The sequence below is a fragment of the Crocodylus siamensis genome, chromosome 1, assembly GCF_052110815.1.
Source record: "Crocodylus siamensis isolate JL-2025a chromosome 1, ASM5211081v1, whole genome shotgun sequence".
Lineage (NCBI taxonomy): Eukaryota > Metazoa > Chordata > Crocodylia > Crocodylidae > Crocodylus > Crocodylus siamensis.
In genome coordinates, this window is record NC_143395.1 from 275,592,908 (window position 1) to 275,615,674 (window position 22,767).

Sequence of the window (22,767 nt, forward strand, 5' to 3'; positions counted from 1 at the left end):
ACAAGCATGCCTCCTGCCATATTACATGTGCATAGCAGGAAGTGTGATTGTTGAGATCAGATCCCAGTAGCACCATTACTACTTTCCAGTACTGGAGGAGCCTGGGATAATGATCCTGGGTCTCCTCCTGCACTGGCAAGTTGAAAGCCAGATGCCTATAGCTTGGCATGAATCAGCTTGTTTTCAGAGCTGACAATCAGATGACTGTCAGTTTCAGCCCTAGGACTGCACAGGGGCCATCCCAAATCCCCATGCACTGGGATGTCAGAAAACTTCATGTGGAGCTCAGCTGACACATGATTTCAGGTTCTAGTGTGCCAAGGCCTGGGGATCCAGGAGACTGCCTGATCCTGGGGTTCTCATGCTGGGGATGTCAGAAAGCCACGTGTGCAGCCCAGCTGGCTCCCAACAACATAGCACCCTGGACCAGATGATGACAGATCAAGTTGCATGATGGAGCTACTGCAGCACACATTCAATTTAAGGTGCTATGGAAAGCAGCTACAAAGTATCACATGTTTTACGTAATGTTTTTGTGATTGGTTTCTAGTTTTGTTGCACCATTGCCTGAATATGGGGCCAGATTATTTGTGGTGTAATTAACAGGTTAAATCATGACTTAAGTATAATGTCTGCCAAGGCATCTCAGACTATTAGACTGTTACTCTGCATCCTGACCTCTGTGGCCTCTGTAGAGAACAGTTTCTCACCATCCCTCTTATAACCACCCTTCAGGTATTTGAAGGCTAAAACCACCCTCAGCCATCTCTTTTGCAGACTAAATAATCCTTTAATATTTTCTCAAAAGTTGTGTTTCCTAGATCCTTAATCATTTTTGTTGCTTTCCACAAGACATTTTAATTCAGGAATGTCAAACTCATCCATGGCTAGATCCAGACCACAGGGGTTCCTCCTAGACCAGATTCATGGAGCCATCAGCATCTGAGATAGGTCCAGATCTGGAGCCAGTGGCACAGGTTTGAGGGGGAGTGGGATTGCGGGCTGGGCAGTGAGAGTCCAGGAATGAGCTGTGACGCACACTGAGGAGCGGGCAGCAGTGGGGCAAGCAAGGGCTCTATTTGTACAGTCCTCATTTCTCCTCCCCCTCACCCCCTGGCTACTGATAGCAATTCTATCAGCATCCAGAGTCCCCAAATTCTGTGGCAGGCCATGTTCCACTGGTCAGGCCCCCCCAATTTCTGGTGGCCAGTTGTCTATTGGTGGGCCAGAAGGAATTGTTCTGCGGGCCAAATTTGTTTAACACCATTGCTCTAATTTGTCTATGATATTCCATCTTTATTTTCTGATTTATCTCAAATTTTATTTAATTCTGCAATCATCTGCTACGTTGTAAAACCACATCCAGAGCTACCGTCCTTTTTTTGGATTACATAATTTTCACTGTCTTTCATTCTACAATCTAGATTTGACCAGTTGACTTACCTCAACAGAAGTGTCTACAGAGGAATTGCCAAATGCTCCATGTCATTCAGATCATCATAATGCAGAAAAAGGAAAATATGCAACATCAGGTCTCCTCTACAAGCTGCAGGATCCCTGGGAAGACAGTACTAAGGAGGTCTCATCAATAAAAATAAAATCAGTCTTAGCCCAGCATTCTCATATTAGTAGCAAATTCTTCGTGGGATGAGCCCAGGACAGGTTTTTGTCTCTAGAAGTACGAGATCATAATGTAATTTCCAGTTGAGAAAGGCAGCACCAAATCCCACACTTCTCTTAAGGAAAGACATTTACCATTCTTGTACATGTTCTGCAATGTATCCATAGCCATAAAGAAACGAAGTACTATACTAAAAAGACCTCTGTGATATTTATTTGTTGTCAGCCAAAGCATTTAAGGGAAATTTTCCTTGCAAATATACAACATAATGAGAAAAACATAAGGACAAACTGGCAATTTTAAAAGGGAATTACATTTCCTGGCCTAAACAAGTCAATAGTGTTCTTTTAAATATCATTAAGTTCAGCAAAACCTATTGGATGAAATGTACATATGGTTAAATTGTTCTCATTAGATAAATAAAATTGTAAGGAAATTCCTTTTTACTTTGAATTCCCTGGAAGTCATAACATGACATTTTCAGAAAGGGTAGCATAATTCTACATTTCAACAGATAAGTCACTCCGTACAGCCATTATTGTGGAGTGAATGGCAAAGTGAATTCTTATGGGAACAAGACATTGAGTTTAAGCTTAAATCCCATCAATAAAATCCATCTGCCTAGAATGGGAAACAAACTCGAAGCTCAGTTTTTGAAAAAGAAACTACATTTTTGTTTAAGTTTAATGACCAGCCTCCCAAAAGAGAAATACAATGTGGAAATCTACATATATTTAAGTATCCAACCGTTGTCAGTTGTATTCTAGTACTGCTGCTCAGAAGGAAGTAAACTGTATAAATATCAAATATCTACAATATTAAATAAAGATGTCCAAACCAAAACAAAAATATGGAACTTTATTTTAAATGCTAAAGTAGAAATATTTTAATTTGTGCTAATCCAGGCAGCAGAACTGAGATGAAAATTAGTAATAATTTGAAGACAGAAAATTATTAAACCATTTCTGCCTCTGGGAAAAGGAGATACCTTCACATGATGGTTTAAGATGATAATGTATTAGACCAGGAAAAGCAGGAACTGTCTTCTTATCTAGTCATTCAAATGTTGGGCTGTTATACCAAATCTAACCAATACCAATCAGTATTTTTTGAGTCTGGATTAGTAAAAGTTTTTTTAAAAAACAAATTATTATAAGGAAAAGTTATCTGATAAGACTTCCTATAAATTCTTTGGTGCCATATGTTCTATTAGGAAGGTAAATTTTAAACAGAAGCTAATGGCTGAAAATACCTTAATAATTGGTACATATATACAAATAATACAGGGGCAGAGTGCAAACATGATGAAATACAGTTACTTGAAGGAATAAAGTTAGTCAGATACCATTTGATTTTTGTCACCACCACAGAACTGTAAATAAGCTTCAGTTGAGAATGTTTTAGATTTACAAATCCCCTAGCACAGCCTAGCAGCACATTTTGGCCCTCTAAAATGATAATTCAAACTAAACTGTAATTTCGTATAACAACATTACCACTTTTGATTATTATTTATCACCTGCAGTCCTATTTTAAGAAGAGCGATCAAAGTTCAAAACTGTTCTTACAAAGAACAGAATAGTGCTGGTTGTATCCCTATACGGACTTTTAATGATTTTAGGTTTTTTGCATTTCTTGAAGGTCTTTCATATGCAAATAGAAAGGCAATGATCCGTATCAGTTTTTCACAAAATGTTCATGGGTTATAGTGATTTTAGGAAATTGGTTAATTTTCTTCTTGCAGCATTTCCTCTATTTCTTTATCCCAGTTGTCATCACGTTTTTCTGATTCTGTTACTACTTCGAACTCTTGAAGCTCTTGCTGTAGCTCTTTTTCCCAATCTGCAGTCTCTTCTACAAGGAAAAGCAGCAATAAATAAATTAGTTCATAGCAAGCTAAATCTGCATTGAGGCTACTTCACTTGAGCAGCTCTGGGTTAGAGACCTGGAAATGCAAAGCTCATAACTTTCACCTATAACAGGTCCAAAAAGATCAAAAGCTAAGAATTGGAGCTGGACTCCTTCACACTAGAATACGCTACAGAAAAATAAAGATGTAATAAATTCATTACACTTGATCTATTCTCCAGCTCAGCATGACACAAAAATGTTTTGCTCCAACAGACAAGATCATTTTTCAAACTGCTGAAGCAGCACAGTGGAAAGTTGCTGTCAACTTTCTTTTTTTACAAACAAAGAAAAAGAAGCTATGCTGCACTGAAACTACACATTATTGTCAACTGAAGAATTATGAATGAATAAAGATAAGCTTGTGGAGTCCACTAGCTCTCAAAAGGTCAAACACAAAACCACTGGCAATTTTTAAAACGTAAATGGACAGTTTTCCTATTACAGTTTGTAGCTAGGAAAGCTCATATAATTATGGGATAAAGGCTGGCAATTTAATGCTTTAGGACAAAGTGATCCAAAAGCCATTACTGTCCTTCTACCCTTTTTTGATGGTGATTAGGTCCATGACAGAGAGAACTGGGGGAGAAACTGGCTTTTGAAATGTTCAGTATTGCTGCCTCTGAATGTTACAAGTCCAAGTTAAATGATTTGGTTATTTCAAACCTAGCAAATGCTACAAACTAGAATATTCCATCTTTTGGAACCTAGTAGCACTCTATCATAATTTCAATACATTGGATAAGCATAATAACATGTTTGAGAAATATTTACTTTATTAGCATTAATTTTTGTTTTACCTGCTGCTATGGAAGTCTTCTCCTCCTTGTTGTCAAGCACCAGTTGTTCCATTCCCTTCCTCAGGTCCTCCTGATTCAGGTTACAGGCATCAAAAGCATCACTCACAAATTCTGACACGCCTGGACTGGTGGAAATCTCCTCCTCGTCCTGGGATATCATTGATTTGTGGAAGATAAGTAAGGAAAAATATTTGCCAAAAGTACTCTCATTGTTCGGACTCTCTCTTCCATAGCTTGAACCAGTCACCAAATTACAAATAAAACAACTACTGATTCTGTCAATTACTACACGTCCAAGACTTTTCTTTCTAATGCAGTGGTTAGCAACTTTAAGGCTGTGGGACTGACCTAGTTCAGGTCAGAAGCTACTGGTGTGGAGAGTGTCCAACGCCAGTGCTATTCCCCGCAGTAGCATAGGAAAGCAACTGCTGCCAAAGCCTGGAGTCTGCAGGCCAGATCAAATAGCTCCATTGGCTAGATTCAGCCCACAGGCCATAGGTTGCTGACCCCTGCTCTCCAATAGATTTTTGTTTTTTAATGGAAAAGATAATGTTGAGTTTGAAAAATAACTACTTTCATATGATTTTTCATTAGTTTTCCACTGAAAATTGTATTTCAGTTTAACACATATTTAAAAAGGATAACAAATTTTAAAATAATTCAGCAGTAGCAAAAATATTTATATTAATTGATTAGACTGTTAAAAAGAAAAACAACCTGTAAGAGAAAGAGTTATAGTAGGACTCCTCTTTGGAAATCTTTCTTGTTAAATTTAGCAGGAAAGACACTGAGGAGAGTGAACTTCTGGGCTATTTATTTTTATACAGTTTTACAACTTTCAGAAACACTGATCTGTATTTTGAATAAATATTACCATTACCATATTAAATATTATTCCCAGCAGACATATTTATGGCTCCATCACTATCTAAGAGTTCCTGGCACCAATACTGTAATTGGTAAATAAATGTCTTTAGCTTTCCCCAAAATTATGATTTCTGCCAAGCAAAGTTGTCATTGTCATAATAAAGTGTCACTATGACAACACAGTTTATATGGCCCACATAGTTAAGCCTTAATATAAATTTCCAGAAGTATCATTGCTGTATAGGTAAATATTTTATGAGGCAACCCTACTGTCTCCAAATATGACAAACTCAAAAAATTCCCTCAAAGCTTATGTGATTATGTCTTAAATGAAAATTTGATGCCCTACACATTAGATAAAACACTTGTATTTTTACCTCTTGCGATTTCAGTTGAGATTTGATAGTAACAGGTGGCGTTTTGGGCCGAACTGTTTCTAGAAAGAGAGAAAAAAGCATTAATTTGATTAAAGGAAATAACATTTCTTACTTCAGGAAATACGCATACTGAAAGGTCAAGTTCAGGTATGGAGAGAATACTGACATTAAAAATAAGGATGTGAATTGAACACAGAACCATTCTTTTCAGTGGTGTTCCTTTTTTTAAAATGAAATTCAAGATGAAAAACTTCAAGTAGCTATATCCTCAATGTTTCCGTAGCGTGAAATCCTAAGACAAACTGGAGAACAAACAAAAATCCAGATAAGGTCCAGTATGTGAATGAGCCTTCAGAGCTGGTGGACACCCTTATAGGACCAATCTAGAATCCAAGATCTGATGTTTTCCTTTCTGAGAGGATCTTGGGACTCTAGAATTCAGACTCAGCCAAAAACCCTAGGTCAACCCTGGAGAGGCTTACCAATATAAGGGAACAAATCAAGGAAGAATATCTTGGGCCACAGTCTCAGATTCATAGCTGATTCACAGATGCTAGGGTCGGAAGGGACCACACGGATGATTCCTTGGATGCATTGCGTTAGCAGGCTCCATAAATTGAAATCAGTTCCAGTATGTCAAGTAAAGGTGGAAACTGGCTCCTACAACCCAGTAACTTCCTGGGACATCACCACCATAAAAGAAAATGCTTCCAACCTCACATATCTTGTTACAAGACCTCATGCCCAGAAATTACCCAATCATTTTGCTGTGCGGGTTCTCTTGATTCATCTTAGTTATGAAAAAATTCAGTTTTCACTGAAAAACTGAAACTGAGAAATTCTTTGATTCTCTACAAGTAAAACAATTTGGAACCATTGCAGCTCCCAAGAAAGAGGGAGATGGAGACAAAACTAGAGGAGATGAACTGACAGAGTTGACTTGGGGGAGAAATTGTTTGCTGTGTTATATCAGGAAGGAACACCCTTTGGAACCAGATGACTAGTTTGGCATCAAATGGAAAACACTTTGCAGTCTACAGACTGATGCCTAACTCCTGAACGTCTTGTTAGGAAGCCCCTTTTATTTAACACTTGCTGAAAGGACTTTGACCAAGAAACGACAAAACAAGAGGACACATGCCCAAAGGGAGGTAATCCCAACAAGGGTCAAAGGGAGCAGGAGGGCACATAAACCCCCATGGCTCACTAGGAGCATCCGGGAATGTCTCCTTGCTAAAAGGGAGGCATACACCCAATGGAGGGATGGGGTCATCACCAAGAAGGACTATGTTACAGTCGCCCGAGGATGTAGGGGGGCAGTCAGGAAGGCCAAGGCAGAGATGGAGATAGGACTAGCTTCCCGGATTAAGGACAATAAGAAGTCCTTCTTCAAATACATAGGGGGTAAAAAGAGGGTCCCGGGTAATGTGGGGCCCCTGCAGGACACGATGGGCAACTTAGTCGTCATGCCAGATGACAAAGCTAACATATTTAACGATTTCTTTGCCTCTGTCTTCCTAAGTAGGGACCAGTTCAGCCACCTCCCTGCTGGGCCCCCCTCGGGCCCCGGGAGAGACACGCCTGGGCCAGGGGTTAGCGAGGAGTTAGTTAGGGTACTTCTGGAGAGGCTGGACGTGTTCAAGTCCGCTGGTCCGGATGATCTTCACCCTAGGGTTCTACAGGAACTGGCCGAGGTCATTGCGGGACCCCTGGCGCGGCTCTATGAGCACTCGTGGTGCTCTGGTGAGGTGCCGGAGGACTGGAAGAGGGCCAATGTGGTCCCTATCTTCAAAAAGGGAAAAAAAGAGGACCCGGGAAATTACAGGCCAGTTAGTCTTACCTCAATCCCGGGTAAGCTCTTTGAAAAAATTATCCTGGCACACATCCAGGAGGGCCTTGCGGGGGAATGCATGCTCAGGGGCAACCAACATGGGTTCATCAGTGGCAGGTCTTGTCAGACCAACCTGGTGGCCTTTTACGATCAGGTCACCAAATCATTAGATGCAGGGGTTGCTGTGGATGTAGTCTTTCTGGACTTCCGGAAGGCTTTCGACACTGTCTCTCACCCTGTCCTCATCAAAAAGCTGGGAGACTGTGGTGTCGATGCCCACACAGTCAAATGGGTCGCCAACTGGTTGGAGGGCCGCACCCAGAGGGTGGTAGTGGATGGGTTCTTCTCAACCTGGAAGGACGTGGGCAGTGGGGTTCCGCAGGGCTCGGTCCTTGGGCCCGCACTGTTCAACATCATCAGTGACTTGGATGAGGGGGTAGAAAGCACCCTGTTCAAATTTGCTGATGACACTAAGATGTGGGGGGATGTGGGTGCACTAGAAGGGTGCAATAGGCTACAAGCTGACCTTGACAGGTTGCAACGGTGGGCGGATGAGAATGGGATGGGGTTTAACACTGATAAGTGCAAGGTGTTGCACATGGGGAGGAAGAACCGGCACCACACTTACAGGTTGGGGAACTCCCCTCTTGCCAGCACGGAGACGGAAAAGGATCTTGGAGTCGTCATTGACTCCACGATGAACATGGGCCAGCAGTGTGGGGAGGCAGTCAAGAAGGCCAACCGTACCCTGTCATGCATCCACAGATGCATCTCGAGCAGGTCCAGGGAGGTGATCCTCCCCCTCTATGCGGCACTGGTCAGGCCGCAGCTGGAGTACTGCGTCCAGTTCTGGGTGCCACACTTCAAGAGGGACGCGGACAATATGGAAAGAGTCCAGAGGAGGGCCACTCGTATGATCAGGGGTCAGCAGGGCAGGCCTTATGAGGAGACGCTACGGGACCTGAACCTGTTTAGCCTCCACAAGAGAAGGTTAAGGGGGGACCTTGTGGCCTGCTACAAACTGGTCAGGGGGGGATCAGCAGGTATTGGGGGAGTCCCTGTTCCCCCGTGTGCTGCCAGGAGTGACCAGGAACAACGGTCACAAGCTGGCGGAGGGTAGGTTTAGATTAGATATTAGGAGGCGCTACTTCACAGTCAGGGCGGCTAGGGCCTGGAACCGGCTTCCAGGGGAAGTGGTGCAGGCTCCTAGCCTGGGGATTTTTAAAAGGAAGTTAGATGAGCACCTTGCCGGGGTCATCTGACCCCGGTGCTCTTTCCTGCCAAGGCAGGGGGTCGGACTAGATGATCTACCTAGGTCCCTTCCGACTCTAGCTACTATGAAACATTTTCATCTCTAGGGGCAGTGCTAAGATTTGTTCATAGAAATTTGAGATTTTAGCAAAGTGAAGTGTACACTGCCTTCCACAAACTTCTGAATAAAGGATTCACTGTTAAATAATAGTCCTTTAAGTAACAGATTACTAAATAACCTAGCAGCCAGAATTACCTGTGAAAAGCATAATGAGGAGAGGCAGCAGAAGTCTGAGACTTGTGAGCTCCTCAGAAAATAATGTTACATGGTTGTTCTATATTATTTAATTTGCAACAGCACTCAGACTCCAGCCAAAATTGGGATCTTCAATGTGTTAGTTACTATAAAAGCCTAAGCTGACAGATTGTAAACCCTTGGGTGATGTCTAAGATGCTTAAATTTAACTTGGCAAAAGGAAGTCTTTGTTTAATGTCACAATTCTCTCTTTTCAAGGCCCAGTCACACAGCCTTGTTAGTAGCAACTGTTCATTTCTTGAAACTGGCTTACTGAAGCAGTAGGGAGTAGAAACTGAAAAAAAAATTTGTTATGTTTTCAACCTTTTTTACAAGATAGGTGAAACTCAACAACCAGGACCCAAGAAAAACACAAAAAAACCCACCTCTCTCTCAAAGGTTATATTTGGCTATGCTAAGGGGGAAAATCTCTAAAGTTTGTATCATTTAAACAATTAAAAAAGCAGTAATAGTATTATAGTACCAGCTATGACATCCCAGTAAAGATTTCTGCCCCCTTTCCCCACACAGTGCTAGGCATTGTTAAACAGAGTGAAAAATCTCTGCCCTTTAGTGCTTACAAAATTATTTAAGACAAAACATAGCAGACAGATGCGATGAACTAATCAGAAGGAAAAAGATAAATAAGACAAAGGGAACAGTGGTGAGAATCTGTATTTACAGAGGCCATGTAGGTGCAAAGCTAGATGTTCCTAAGATGGTGACCGATCTTTAAGTCAAACTATAAACTAAAACAAACACTCATACAACAACCCTCCTCCGCCCACCAAAAACACAACGCAGTGAAAACTGGAAGCCTCTACCAGACTGTCTTCCTGGCTATCAATTGACATTTTTTCCAGAGTAGAATGGGATCCTGAGGAAGGATGAGGGAAACAGTGGCTTAATCAACCAATTCAAGGGGGTACTTTATACACAGGGGGTTATGTAGAATAAAGCACAAAGGTGCCCGTAAGAAAAACACAGATGGAAAATGGAGGTAGCCCTCTTGGTGGAATGGAGAAACAATGTGATGTGACACAAGAATGGAAGACAAAGAATATGGTAGGATAGAGTAGGTAAAGCAGAGGTGGGCAATTATTTTGGGCAGAGGGCCACTCACTGAGTTTCAGCAAGTCACTGAGGGCCATATGACAGGCAGCTCAGGGCAGATTAATATTAATTTTCTAAATTTTTTAGGGGTCCCGCAGGCCACATAGACTGGCCTGGTGGGCCACATCCAGCCCCCTCAGGCCACATTTTGCCCACCCCTGAGGTAAAGTGTGTTAAAAAGATCAAGATTAAAACACTTTGATACAGCTGTGAAAGTGACCAAATGACATTCAAAATGATGGAACAAGATAATGATCTTAGTAACTACATTTGAAGGGAGCCAAAATGGGAAAGGCCCTAGAGAACAGTTTTAGTGCAATAAAAGAAAAGGAATATTAATGTAAATAGCAACAGCAACACTGTTACTCCAGTTACAAATCTGATAAGCTGGAGAGTGACATTATCAATAATGGAGAAAAATAGAACACAGAAAGAAAAGACCAGGGAGTCACAATTTGGACCAAATTAAATTTAAATTGATGGCACAATGTCCAGGAAGAGAGGTCAGATTCACATGGAGATACAGAATTAAGCAATGTTGGAGAGCAGATTTGAGTCATTAGCAAAAAAAGCGGTGGCTGCAGCCACTGAGCAGATGAGAATGTAGATAGGCAACAGGAGGCTGCAAAGGACAGAGCTTTCTGATGCAACAGAAAGGGTGGAAGAGAACAGTATGCACTGCTGAAACAGAAAAGACAGTTCTCACAGAGCAGGGAGAACAGAGTTCTGAAAACCAGAGATGTAGATTCAAGAAAGTAATGATCAATGAGTAAGAAAACAGTTGAGATCAAAGAGAGTGAGTATGAAAAAGGAGCCCTGAATATTAGTCAAAACTGGTCACTAGTGACTTAGTGAGTGTAGTTCTAATGTAAACAGAGAGGATGGAAAACGGATCACAAGGAGACTCAAAGATGGAGATGGAAGACTTGAGGCAGTGGCTGTAGATGAGTGATTCACATACAAGGGAGCCACAAGATTCACAGATGTAAGGTTGGAGGGGACCTGAGCAGATCATCAAGTTTGATCCCCTGCCCTGGGCAGGAATGAATACTGGGCTCATATGACCGCTAGTAAGTTTAAGCCCATATGACCCCAGCTAGGTGGTTATCAAGCCTCCTTTTAAAGACCTCTAAGGTAGGAGCCAGCACTACTTCCCCTGGAAGCTGGTTTCATATCCTGGCCGCCCTAACTGTGAAGCAGTGCCTCCTGATGTCTAGCCTGAACCTACTCTCAATCAACTTGAGGCTGTTATTCCTTGTTACTCCAGGAGGTACTCGGGGGAACAGGGTCTCACCCTCTGGTCCCCCCTGGTAAGTTTACAGACGACCACTAGATCCCCTCTCAGCCTTCTCTTGTGAAGGTTGAACAGGTCCACGTCCTGTAGCCTCTCCTTAAAGGGTCTGCCCTGCTACCCCTGATCATGTGAGTGGTCCTCCTCTGGACCCTCTTGATGCTGGTCACATCCCCCATGAAGTGCAGTGCCCAGAACTGGATACAATACTCCAACTGCGGCCTGACCAATGTTGCAGAGGGGGAGGATCACCTCCTTGGACCTGCTTGCGATGTATCTATGGATACATGACATGGTGCAGTTAGCCTTGCTGACTGCATCCTCACATTGGTGGCTCATTTTCATTTTGGAATCAGTAATGGTTCCAAGGTCTCTTTCTGCCACTGTGCTTTCAAGAAGGGAGTTCCCCAGCCTGTGGGTATGCTGCTGGTTTTTCCTACTCAAGTGCAGTACCCTTTGTCAGTATTGAATCCCATCCTATTCACGTTCGCCTGCCCCTGTAACCTGTCCAGGTCCAGTTGTATCCTGTCCCTCTCTTCTACCGTGCCCACCTCGCCCCAAATCCTGGTATCATCAGCGAATTTGAACAGGGTGCTTTTCACCACCTTGTCCAAGTCTTTGATAAAGAAATTGAACAGTACGGGCCTGAGGGCCAAGCCCTGGGGGATTCCACTGCCCACATCCCTCCAGGTCGAATATAACCCGTCCACCAACAGGCTCCGGGTGCGGCCACTTAGCCAATTTGCGACCCATCTGACTGTGTAGGCGACTGTGTAGGCATCAATGCCACAGTCGCCTACCTTTTTAATGAGAATGGGGTGGGAGACAGTGTCAAAGGCCTTCCTGAAGTCCAGAAAGACTACATCCACCGTGACACCTGTGTGCAATGATTTTGTGACCTGATCGTAGAAGGCTATCAGGTTGGTCTGACAGGATCTGCCCTTAATGAACCCATGCTGGTTGCCCTTGAGCATCCTCCCCCCTGCTGGTCCCTCCCAGATGTGCTCCTGGATAATTTTTTCAGGACTGAAGTAAGACTATTCTTCTAAGGGTGCTGCAGGGTTCCGCACAAAAAAACACACTGTTAGATGTGTAAGCACCTACACATGGTTCACAAGATAATCCCTGACATTTCAAATAGGAATCCACAGTGTCAAAAAAATTCTGACCTGCTGTGGTCTTTCTGAGTTCTTTGTAGCAGAAAAATTGCTCTATTATTTTTCTGTAGTTAAGAAATGAATAAAAGCTACGACCTGGTATTTTCTGAGGGGTGCCTTGGTCTAAAAACGTTGAGAATTACCGTTTTAGATGGTATGCACGATGAACAGGGAAGCAAATGGGAGAAAGGGAGAGCGAGATTCAGGTGTGGGTTAAAGAAACCTGAAGAGGGACCTAGTTCAGAAACTATACATTTTTCTTTTTCAAGAATCTCCCTTTAAATGGTACACATAAATTCTCCAATTAAAAAAGGATCTGAGGTAATTTGATGTATACAGATAAATGTGACAAAAAAGTTGTATCATTTTCAATAATCCAGTTACTGAGTTGAACAAATATTTTTGGTACCTATGAGTTGTCCAACCTCTTCTCTGTCATTGGTTTCTTCCTTTCCTACTGCTTGTTGTTGAGCAGCCAGGGCGGTAAGCTGTGCAGACTGTTTAATTAGGGAGACCCGATAGAAATAGTTTCTCCAAAACACCTCCTCTTTTACACTGCAGAGAAACAAACATAAGTTTTGATACTTTTTTTTTTTTTGCAGTCAGCATGAAGATTCACTTTACCACCTGCAGCTGAAACTGTCAAAGTCAAAACTACAGATGGTTGGGGAAAGAAGCATAAGGCTCTATCTACATTTTCATTTGCTCTATTGCATGTAGTGTCTGAAGTACAATTTTAACTTTGGCTATCCTGACAGCACACACAAAACTTATAGGTATCTACCATTATAATGCTGTTCTTTCCTTGAAGTTACTGCTAGATATTCATCACTTAATCTCAGTTTGACATAAATTTCTTTAAGAAAAGATTAGCTCAATAACATGCAGATATGCATCATTATCTTGGAAGGCTCCCACTGCTCTGTTCTACTTCGTAGCAGACCAAAAAAAAAAAAAGAATAAATGTGACCACTGATGTTGGCTCAGCTTCTCTAAGAATTCCTCCCCTTTGTTGTCAGGTAATGACAACTTTGTTTGGTTCCGGCAACCAAAAGAGCATTTATCAGATTTGTGAAAGGCAGCAAATCTAAGACACAGAGAACAGCATTTGCTCACCTCTTCTCTCAACAGGTGTTGCACAAGTAGAAATGTTACTCTCATGGTTTTTCCTGCTTGCTGCTTTTACACAACAAAGTCAAGAATTGTTTTCAGTGTAGACCACAATATGCAGCATTTCTAAACTGTATTAGTTATACAAAGGCAGTCTTTAGCTAAAGGTCCAGTGCTACATGTATTACTTACTAAAATTAAAGGGTCTTGTAAAAACAAGATTGCACGCAGATGACTACTTAAGACATGATGCGATTCGAATCTACTATGCCACTGGGCAAAACATTTTGTGTAAGATGCTTTAAAAATTAAAACAAAACAAAATCCAGTGGGGAAAAAAATATCATGCTGTACAGTCTAGTCCCAAGAACTGAGAAGGTTTGTGTATTAGAGGTGGAGTGAATAGACCCACTTATAATTAAAGTTGTCCAACTTACCCTCCTTTCAGCCTGTTTGCAGTTGTTCATATTTTATAACACTCTGACTGGTTGGATTCAAATTTCCATAGACTATCTGCTTCTTGCTGAACTTTTCTAAATTCCTAGTCAAAATGATTCATCTGCTTTTTAAGAGTGAGATTAAGGAAGATACTTTTTGCAATGTCAAAAATGTATTAAACCTGATTTAAAAAGTAACTTCGGGGCTCCCCCCACCAAGCCACGGAGCAGGACCAGAAATCTGGTCAGATGCATGCAGCCTAAATCCAAATTTGGCCAAGTTAAGCTAAAAAAAAAAAAAAAAAATTACAAGTTACATGTGCTCAGTATGATTGGACTTGAACAAGTTACAAGGAATCAAGTCTGGGAAGGAACAGGAAGAAGGGCCTGTGCACTATGAAGTTAATGTCTCCCTGCTCCAAGCTTAGAATGCAACCCAAGATTCTTCAGTCTTGCTATTCCTTTGCTTTCAGCAAGTATCTGTGAAAGCACCTGAGAAAGCATGCCTCATTTCTGCCCAGTGCTGGTCTACAGTCAGGGTAACAACCTACCATTGCTATCAGTTACTCTGTTAGCTAGAGACAGAGGTTTTGTGTGGCATATGTAAATTAAGTGTTCAAGCCTTGCTGAGAAACCCTGTTGGTGTCTGTATTACAATATATGACAAAATCTGGGGGCAGGGCAGGGTGGAGGAGGGAAAGGGGCAGTTTGCTTTAAAAAAGTAATAATAATAATAATAATAAAAGAAAAAATGTACACACAAAATATCTACGTTAAAAGAGCATTAATGTTGCTAAGCCAAAAATTGAAAAGTTAGGAAGTGCCAGAATTGCGTTTGCCTATACACCCTTAATTCAGGTCTCTTGCACTTATGCAGTTTGACAGTTTTTATTTACATGACCACTTACTGTTTTTTCCACAGACCTTATTCATTCAGTGCACAAGTGAAATGATGATCTGGGCATGAAGGAGTTATGCAGTGAAGGAGATTGTTGTCCGTAGGATATCTGACTCATTTGTTGTAGAAGCTGGAAGATGTGTAATGAATGAGGACTTGTAGGAAAATGAAGGATGGTTTCATATTTAAGGCAGTTAACTGGGCCATGAGCACGAGGATTCAGTTCCTTCTCCTGACAGAGGTCCTATGTGATGTCAGACAAGTCACTTAAGCCAAACTTTTCTTATATAGTTACTAACTGTGTATTCACTTGCTGAGTGCAACCTTACATTTCTGGCATTTTGTAACTTTTGAGTGCTTGATTTAGCAACATTAATAAATGTGCTTTTAACATTTTGCATTTAGTTACTTAATAAGCAATTCAAGACAAATTAGAAATGTCACTAAAAACAAATCAGAAGTGTCCACTGTCTATTAATAAGAACTATTCCTATAAACTGAACTTAATTTTATATAAAAGTAAAAGGTTATTCAAAGTAACAAATTGATAAGAAATCATTGTAGAGCTTTGAGGTGGAAATTTAAACTGAAGAAATCTATTTAATTTATTCAAGCACCTACCTTAAAAATGGTTATAACAAATTCAGACAAATAGGCATAATTTTTCTGTCTCAATTTTTTTAAAAAGGGTTTATAATACACAAATTTATTATTTATGGTGTGAATAATGCATACTTATACTAAACCCCAAAAGTCTGCATATACAGGATTAACTGTATATAATCTTACTTAATGAACACTGCACACACAGTAGAGAAAAGCAAAGAAAAACCGTGGAAGGTAGTGGAGAAGAAAGATGAACAATTTAGAAAAGTTAAATTAAAATAGCCAAATGTGATGTGTTACAGTTCACAACTATCAGCAGAAATTACTTACTGTTTAGGAACAAGATCAAATCTCATTCTGTTCAGAAGCTCATCTTCTTGCAGCATTACCAAGGCAACAGGATACATCTGATCAAAGTCAAAATTAAACTGAACACCTGCTGGAGGGTCCCGCAGAAAGTTCCGTTTGTCCTTTGAAAAAAACACAGAGAAGTTTTTAACAGATGAATGGTATCATGCTCAACAAATACTACTACTACATCTCATTCAACATATTTTTGAATGCCAGTGGCATAACTGTCCATAAAAGATAAAAACATGTTAGAGGATACACTTTTATCTATTTTTGCTCAGAAACTGCTTTAGGCACAACCTTATTTACAGTACTTCTGAACACAGTAGGTGGCCTGATGAACACTACTCTGTAGCTAAAGTTTGCATGTATATCCACACTATATAATTTATCAGAACATAAGATTTAACTTACTGTAAGTAAGTAATCAAACCAAAAGAAAACTTTAACACTACAATAAACTTACTGCTGATAAGGCCAAGATTTGTTGTTGAATGGTTTCTTCTTCATTACTATCTACCCAAGGGGGTACTGCTGCTTCTGTTGTTAAGAGGAGAAATATAATTCAAGCTTAATTATACTTCAATATGAAAAGTTAAATTAACTCAGAGTAACATACAATTCCACAAGATAGAAAACTGTTTTAGAACTGGGTTTACATGGGTAGATTAATTCCATTTCTTTTTTAATTGCAATTAATCTCAATATATAGGAGGTGATGGCCAGAAATGGGTCTTTGCCTCATACACACACACACACACAAAATAATCTGCACTATCTTTTTTTGTTGCTCTCACTTTTCAATCAGATTTTGTTTTAGTTCTAAAATGTTTTGACTAGGTCTGCTGCAATTCATTCATGGAAGCACTGTCTTGTACAACTGGTTGAACTATTTGGAAAAAACTGCAAGTGGTTTAAAACTGGCTTGGGTTTCATATTTTGGAATACTTCACTAGAGACTCCATTTCAAACACTCAAAATTTCACCTATTTTTTGCTATGGGGAAACAAAAAATGTTAAATTAATGAAAACAAGAAAGGGATGTTAAGTGCTTATAGATATATTATAGGGGTGTAGGTTGTAGCCGTGTTGGTCTAAGGACATAGGCAGACAATGTCTCTTTGCGTGAATCTGTTATCTTTTATTAGACCAACTTAATAGTTGGAAAACAATTATTAAGCAAGCTTTCAGGTTCAAAAACCCTTCGTCAGGAAGAACACACACAAACTGCTGAAACTTCCTTAGCCCGATGAAGGGTTTTTGAACCCGAAAGCTTGCTTAATAATTGTTTTCCAACTATTTAAATTGGTCTAATAAAAGATATCAGATTCATGCAAAGAACCTTGCCTGCCTATAGATATATTACAATTTTTATAACGATTGATTCTGTAGTCCAAGAATAAGTGAAAAAGGTATGCTCTACTACTCATACCCAAAGCATAGATAATATCTCTTCATTGTGAATAGAACCATATATTAATAGTTGAAAAGTGTATGATAAATTTTACCATGAGTCACTTAAAAACATCTACATATTCTAGGTTAAAAGAGATTCAATAATTATGTCAAACTTCAACAAACTTTTCTATTCAAGTAATGCTTTAAAAAGTTAGAGAATAACAACCTAAATATAAAGAAGAAACAACCATCACTTCTCTTAGCCACAAGCAGACCCACTGATGTCAACGCACATGGCTGGGAAACCCAAGCAGGATTGCATTCATTTTAATTATGAAATAATGAATGTAATTAATTATTCCTTGCATTACAAGTCAAGCATCTCCCTTGAGGAGTTAAGAAATGCTATCAGAGTACCCTCAACCTATCTTTTTTGTTTCATTTATTAACATGTTATTCCAGTGGTACAGCTCAGGTAACAGTCATCTAGTGTTTCTGTCTCCACTTTAGAGAATTACTCACGGGAAATCAGTCCTACAACTATATGAATTTTAGAGTAATATATTTCTGATGAACTTAATAGAAAATGCATGTCAGGTTAGTTGTATAGTGTTAACTTGTTTCAGCTTATGTCAACAACAATCAATTAATCTCACACCAAGAGTAACTTAATTCAATTCTGTCATACCAGTATGGTGAATTAAACATTATTTCCATATGCTGTTTTTTCTGTTCAACACATTAGGCTTAGACTTAGGTCAATTATGCACCTCCTGACTAAATATGATCAAATTCAAACATAAGCTACTTTTGCTTAGAAAAATAGTCCTACACATTTAATAATAGATATTCAATACCTGACTTTTTTGTGTGCTGTTCTTGGACAAATTTCTCTTGCTCCTTCTGAAAGTCTCCAATAATTGTCTATAAAAATATATATATATATATATATATATAATTATCCTTGACGAAGCATATGAAAATTATTGCAAGCTGTCTAATGTTCAGAGAAAAACATTTTAAATAACCTCTCAAAATAACATTTTTAATACTTGAAACCTTATTCACTTGCAAGTTCAGCAAGAAGAGGCTGCCCATTAATTTTACATACCTTTAGATCAAACTCAGTTTTGTCTTAGATTTTAAACTTCTATCCATGAAAGTTCATAAATGAGTTTCAAGCGTGATTCATGCTCTGTAGGGTTTATCAGTGAGGTTTTTAGACAGAGAACAGATTACCAAAGAATGTGGAGTAAATTTTCCATTAATTAGCATCTTAATTTGAGGTCAAATGCCGCTCAAGAATATGCATTCTACATCAACTGCCAATACTTAGGCCTGATGCTAGCACTGGTAAAAGAAATTCTACAGCCAGTTATACAGGTAGATCCTAGAAGTCCCTTCTAGCCTTAAATTTATTAAAGTAAATATAAAAAAGTCTATATGTACATATGCTCAAAAGGGCGAATTTTGGATGCTGTGGAATTACTTTTATCTGCCCTGTGAAACAGTCAGATGCTTCTTCAGAAACAAAGCCTATGCACAAGAGGCACTAAACATGAATACAAGACTTTTCCTGCAAACCAAAAGCATTATTTTTGCCTAAACACACAATGCATGAATAGCTTCAAGTCATACAAAGGATCTCCTACTTTCTCTCATCTCTCTACTTTTGTATTTGAAAGCATTTCTTACTGCTTTCTGTCCACATGGTAGACCACAACATTTTCCACAGGGCACTTCCACACACAGTGCCTAAAACTGTCATTTTAAGAAAGTTCTACGACTAGGTTTATGCACAGTTAAATGTCTCAAATATTTTTCATGGCCTAGCCTGTATCTAGCTTAGTTGTTCTAGTCAGCAACTGAAACGTCTTCATTCCAGATAAGTGATTCTGACTCTGGCATCCTTATATAATAAAAAGAAGCATGTTTTGTGTTCAAGTGACACTATACTTTTCTAATGGCAGACAGTCTCAGAGAAATCACTGACAGTCTACAATTAACGCAAAAATAATCTATTCCCCAAATTATTAAGGCTCTCTATGAACAGAGACAAGCTTACAAAAAGCAATACAATAAGATATTATGGAAATATTATGATCACTTAGACTATTATAATATATTACTCACCTACAAATGCCCAAAATATTGAAATAAGGAAAAGAAAGCATGATTCTATGCCCCAAAGACAAGCTATATTAATAGAAAAAGTGTTACATGTACAGCACACTACCTAATGTAGAAGGATTCCATTTGCAATTTAGCTGGGTCTGAACACCTGAACTGGCAGCAGGAAGCAGGAAGAAGTTAGCTGGTTCAGTTGTAGAGGGGCCAAGAGCAAGATCTGAGACCCAATGCTGCTCACAGCCACAGGAAATTCAAAGTTAGAAGGGATGTTGACAAGGAGAGCAAAGTGTGATGTCACTCACTGGGTGCGTCCACCTGAGACGCTTTATTGCACAGCAGGCTAATTTGCTGTTCAGTAAAGCATCACTGTGTACACGTGCATGGCAATTAGGGTGCAGCAGGCTAATTTACTGCACTTAAACACACGTGTAGATGGTGACATTGGGATTAGTTTATTCTGGCTCAAATTGAACCACAGTATATTTAACTGCATTAAATGCACATGTAGACATGCCCACAGGGTATTAATTTGCTTTGTACTGTTGCTCCACCTGTCAGCATATGGTAGTCAAAGCAAAACATAGCAGTCCGGGCAAAGCTTCAACAATACTGAACAGAAAAGAAAGATATTAGTATTTTTCGCAAGAGCATCACATTGCTGACTCATGCAATTTGTGGTCCACTAAGTTCCCTAGATCCTTTCGTACAGTAGCACCACCTAATCAGCCATTCTATGTTTTGCATACAATTCTTCCTTAAATACAGCATTTTACAGCTATCTTTATTAAATCTCACTTCACTAATTTTAGGTTTCTCAAATTTAAAAGATATTCTTGAGTCCTAATCCTGTCCATAATGCTTACATGTCCTTTCTAGCTTGGAATTATCTTCAGATTTTAAGTACATTCTTTATGTGATCAAAGCCAATAAATGAATATAAACAGTGAATGATACCACACCAGAACAGACCTTCAAGAGACCCTGTTGGATAAGTCCTGCCCATCTGAAATCAAAGCATTGTTTGGAAACAAACAAGGAAAACCCCACAAAAGCCCCTTGAGCATCAATCAGTTGTGCATCCAGCTTATAGCAATTTTATTTGGACCCTATTTTCTAGGTTTGCTTATATGTATGTCATATATGACCGTGTCAAAAACCTTACTAAGGTGAAGCTATATTAGCACTAGTGCTTTCTCCTATCTACCAGGCCAGCAACCCTGTGAAAAAGGAAGTTCCATCTTAATGGGCTGTCATCAGGGTGTGCCACAAAAAAGCACACAGGACAATTTTGTCTTTAGAGATGGGTATGAATACTGTGTGGCAAATAAAGCCAAGGCCCATGCCCTGAACAGTGAGAAGAAAAATACTGAGCTATTGCTTATTAAATGAGCACCACCTAGTACAGAGCTTTTTAAACTGTATTCCACAGTCCCTGTAGTTCTGCAGTAGGTCACTGGAGGCTCCACAAAAAGACTGGAGGTTATGGGAGCGGGCTGGGCAGGCGGGACACTGCCAAAGCCAGGCTGGGTCACCAGGCTCCATGTCAGTCTTTAGGGCAGGGAGTCTGCAGCAGAAAAGGTTCCATGTATTTAGGAATTCTGAACCCACTGATCTAGTAAATCTTTGATGTAGCTTTTTTGTGTAACCCACCCCTCAGCCAAAAAACTGTATTCTTCATGTTTTTAATAATTAGCTTGTTTTACTAGAAATGTTTATTATTTGTTGGCCAACAGCTAAGGTTGCTTTCAAGTGATTACATTTTTATGTAAGGGATTTTCGTTAACATTTTCACTTAAAAGTATGTACTCTGTCTGAAAACTTCAGTCAGATAAAGTTCTATTTATTCATTCATTCATTCAAATATTTAAGAAACAAGATCTTTTAAAAAATGTTTTTAAATATAATTTTACAGGCTCAGATTCTTTCTACAGAAGCTGACATACAGCAGCAGGAGAGGTACAAGTAGGTATATTACAGAATGTTTTCAGAAAAGACAGAAAAGGCATACCTTATCAATGATGCTATCGATTTTTCCTTCTTCCACAGACTTCTTTATAGTCTGTGCTGTTTCAGCAACTGATTCAGATATCTTCTTTGTAGCAGCAGTGGCAAAATTGAAGAGGTAACCTTTCACAAATAAGTAGAGATTACAAATGTAAATATTTCTTTACATCTAGTTCTCTACTGACAATCTTTTCTCTCCTGTATTTATAGGTCCTTAATCTGAAAACTCTACTCTGAATATAAACACCAAAACAAAATAATTTACATCAGCTTCTTAGCCTGAGATAAAAACTCTCATTTTTCAATAAGGGATAAGCTACCACACTAATCATTCATTTCCCATGCGCATGGGTGGATCAGGATTTCAGAAAGGAGAGTGCAGGAGCTGTGACCTCTGCTGCAGCGATGACAGGAGCTGCATCCTGGATTCCAGACTCCCTCCATACACCAGGGTAGGCAGACCATGTGGCAGGAGCACCAGCCAGGGATTTTTAAGTCCTTCAAGCAAGAAAGTATCTTCCCTCCCTTGTCACTTACCCTACATTCAGCAGCAGGTTCCCTCTCCTCTGCCAAATGCCATAGCTCCTTTCTGCAGCTAAGCCAGGTATGGGGGGGGCGCTACAGAGCCACTTCTGTCCTGTTGTACCTGGGCTGCACATGAAGCCAGGCTGAGGGATAGCAGCCGCAGCAGAAGGGTTCCTTTTTCTCTTCCTGCTCCCAGGCTAGCAGGGAACACCTCGGGGACCAGATAAGGAGCAGGGACCTGCCTGCCAGGCTGAACCTAGCTCCATGAGGAGGGGGAGGGGGCAGGAGTGGCTCTGGAGCACCATCTTATCCCCTTGGGCACCCGGAGACAATGACAGCAGTGGGAAGGGAAGGGGGGAGAACATGCCACTGAACGGGGGTGGAGGGAGACAATTTTACTTGCTTAAGGGACTTTAAAAAAGTGTCCCTGGCCTGCTTCCTCCATGCCATGGTCTGAAAGTGGTGCATGGAATGCACCCCTTTACCCTCCCCTCACCTGCTCCAATTGTGAGATGAGAGTATTTGCATAAGTAATTACTGAAAAAGTAGACAAAATGCTGTCATACCCTGCCTGAATATAGTAGGGCTGTGCAAAATTTGCCGGCAGTTTCATTCCGACACTGCTCCAACTTGTTTTGAGCTCGAAACAGCAAAATCAAAATGAAACAGAGTTTTGAAACAGCCTCGAAACGAAACGAGGCAAGTTGAAACGTTTAAAAAATTTTGAAATGTTTCGTTGCCTGCAGGGAAACAGAAACTAAAACAAGGAGAGGGAGGGGGAAGGAGTGCTCTCATTA

At 40.1% G+C, this 22,767-nt stretch overlaps 1 protein-coding gene across 1 annotated transcript in view; it reads right to left on the bottom strand.

Moving 5' to 3' along the window:
- Positions 1–1,807: 1,807 nt before the first annotated feature.
- Positions 1,808–22,767, bottom strand: part of SYAP1 (synapse associated protein 1) — a 28,710-nt gene continuing 7,750 nt past the window's right edge. Inside the window, exons 2-9 of the mRNA XM_090063132.1 lie at positions 21,450–21,568; positions 18,169–18,235; positions 16,380–16,453; positions 15,893–16,032; positions 12,921–13,066; positions 5,574–5,632; positions 4,330–4,477; positions 1,808–3,475 (exon numbers count right to left, since the gene is read on the bottom strand). Coding sequence (XP_089919258.1) covers positions 3,348–3,475; positions 4,330–4,477; positions 5,574–5,632; positions 12,921–13,066; positions 15,893–16,032; positions 16,380–16,453; positions 18,169–18,235; positions 21,450–21,568 — 881 coding nt within the window. The 3' untranslated portion in view covers positions 1,808–3,347. The remainder of the gene's footprint in view (positions 3,476–4,329; positions 4,478–5,573; positions 5,633–12,920; positions 13,067–15,892; positions 16,033–16,379; positions 16,454–18,168; positions 18,236–21,449; positions 21,569–22,767) is intronic.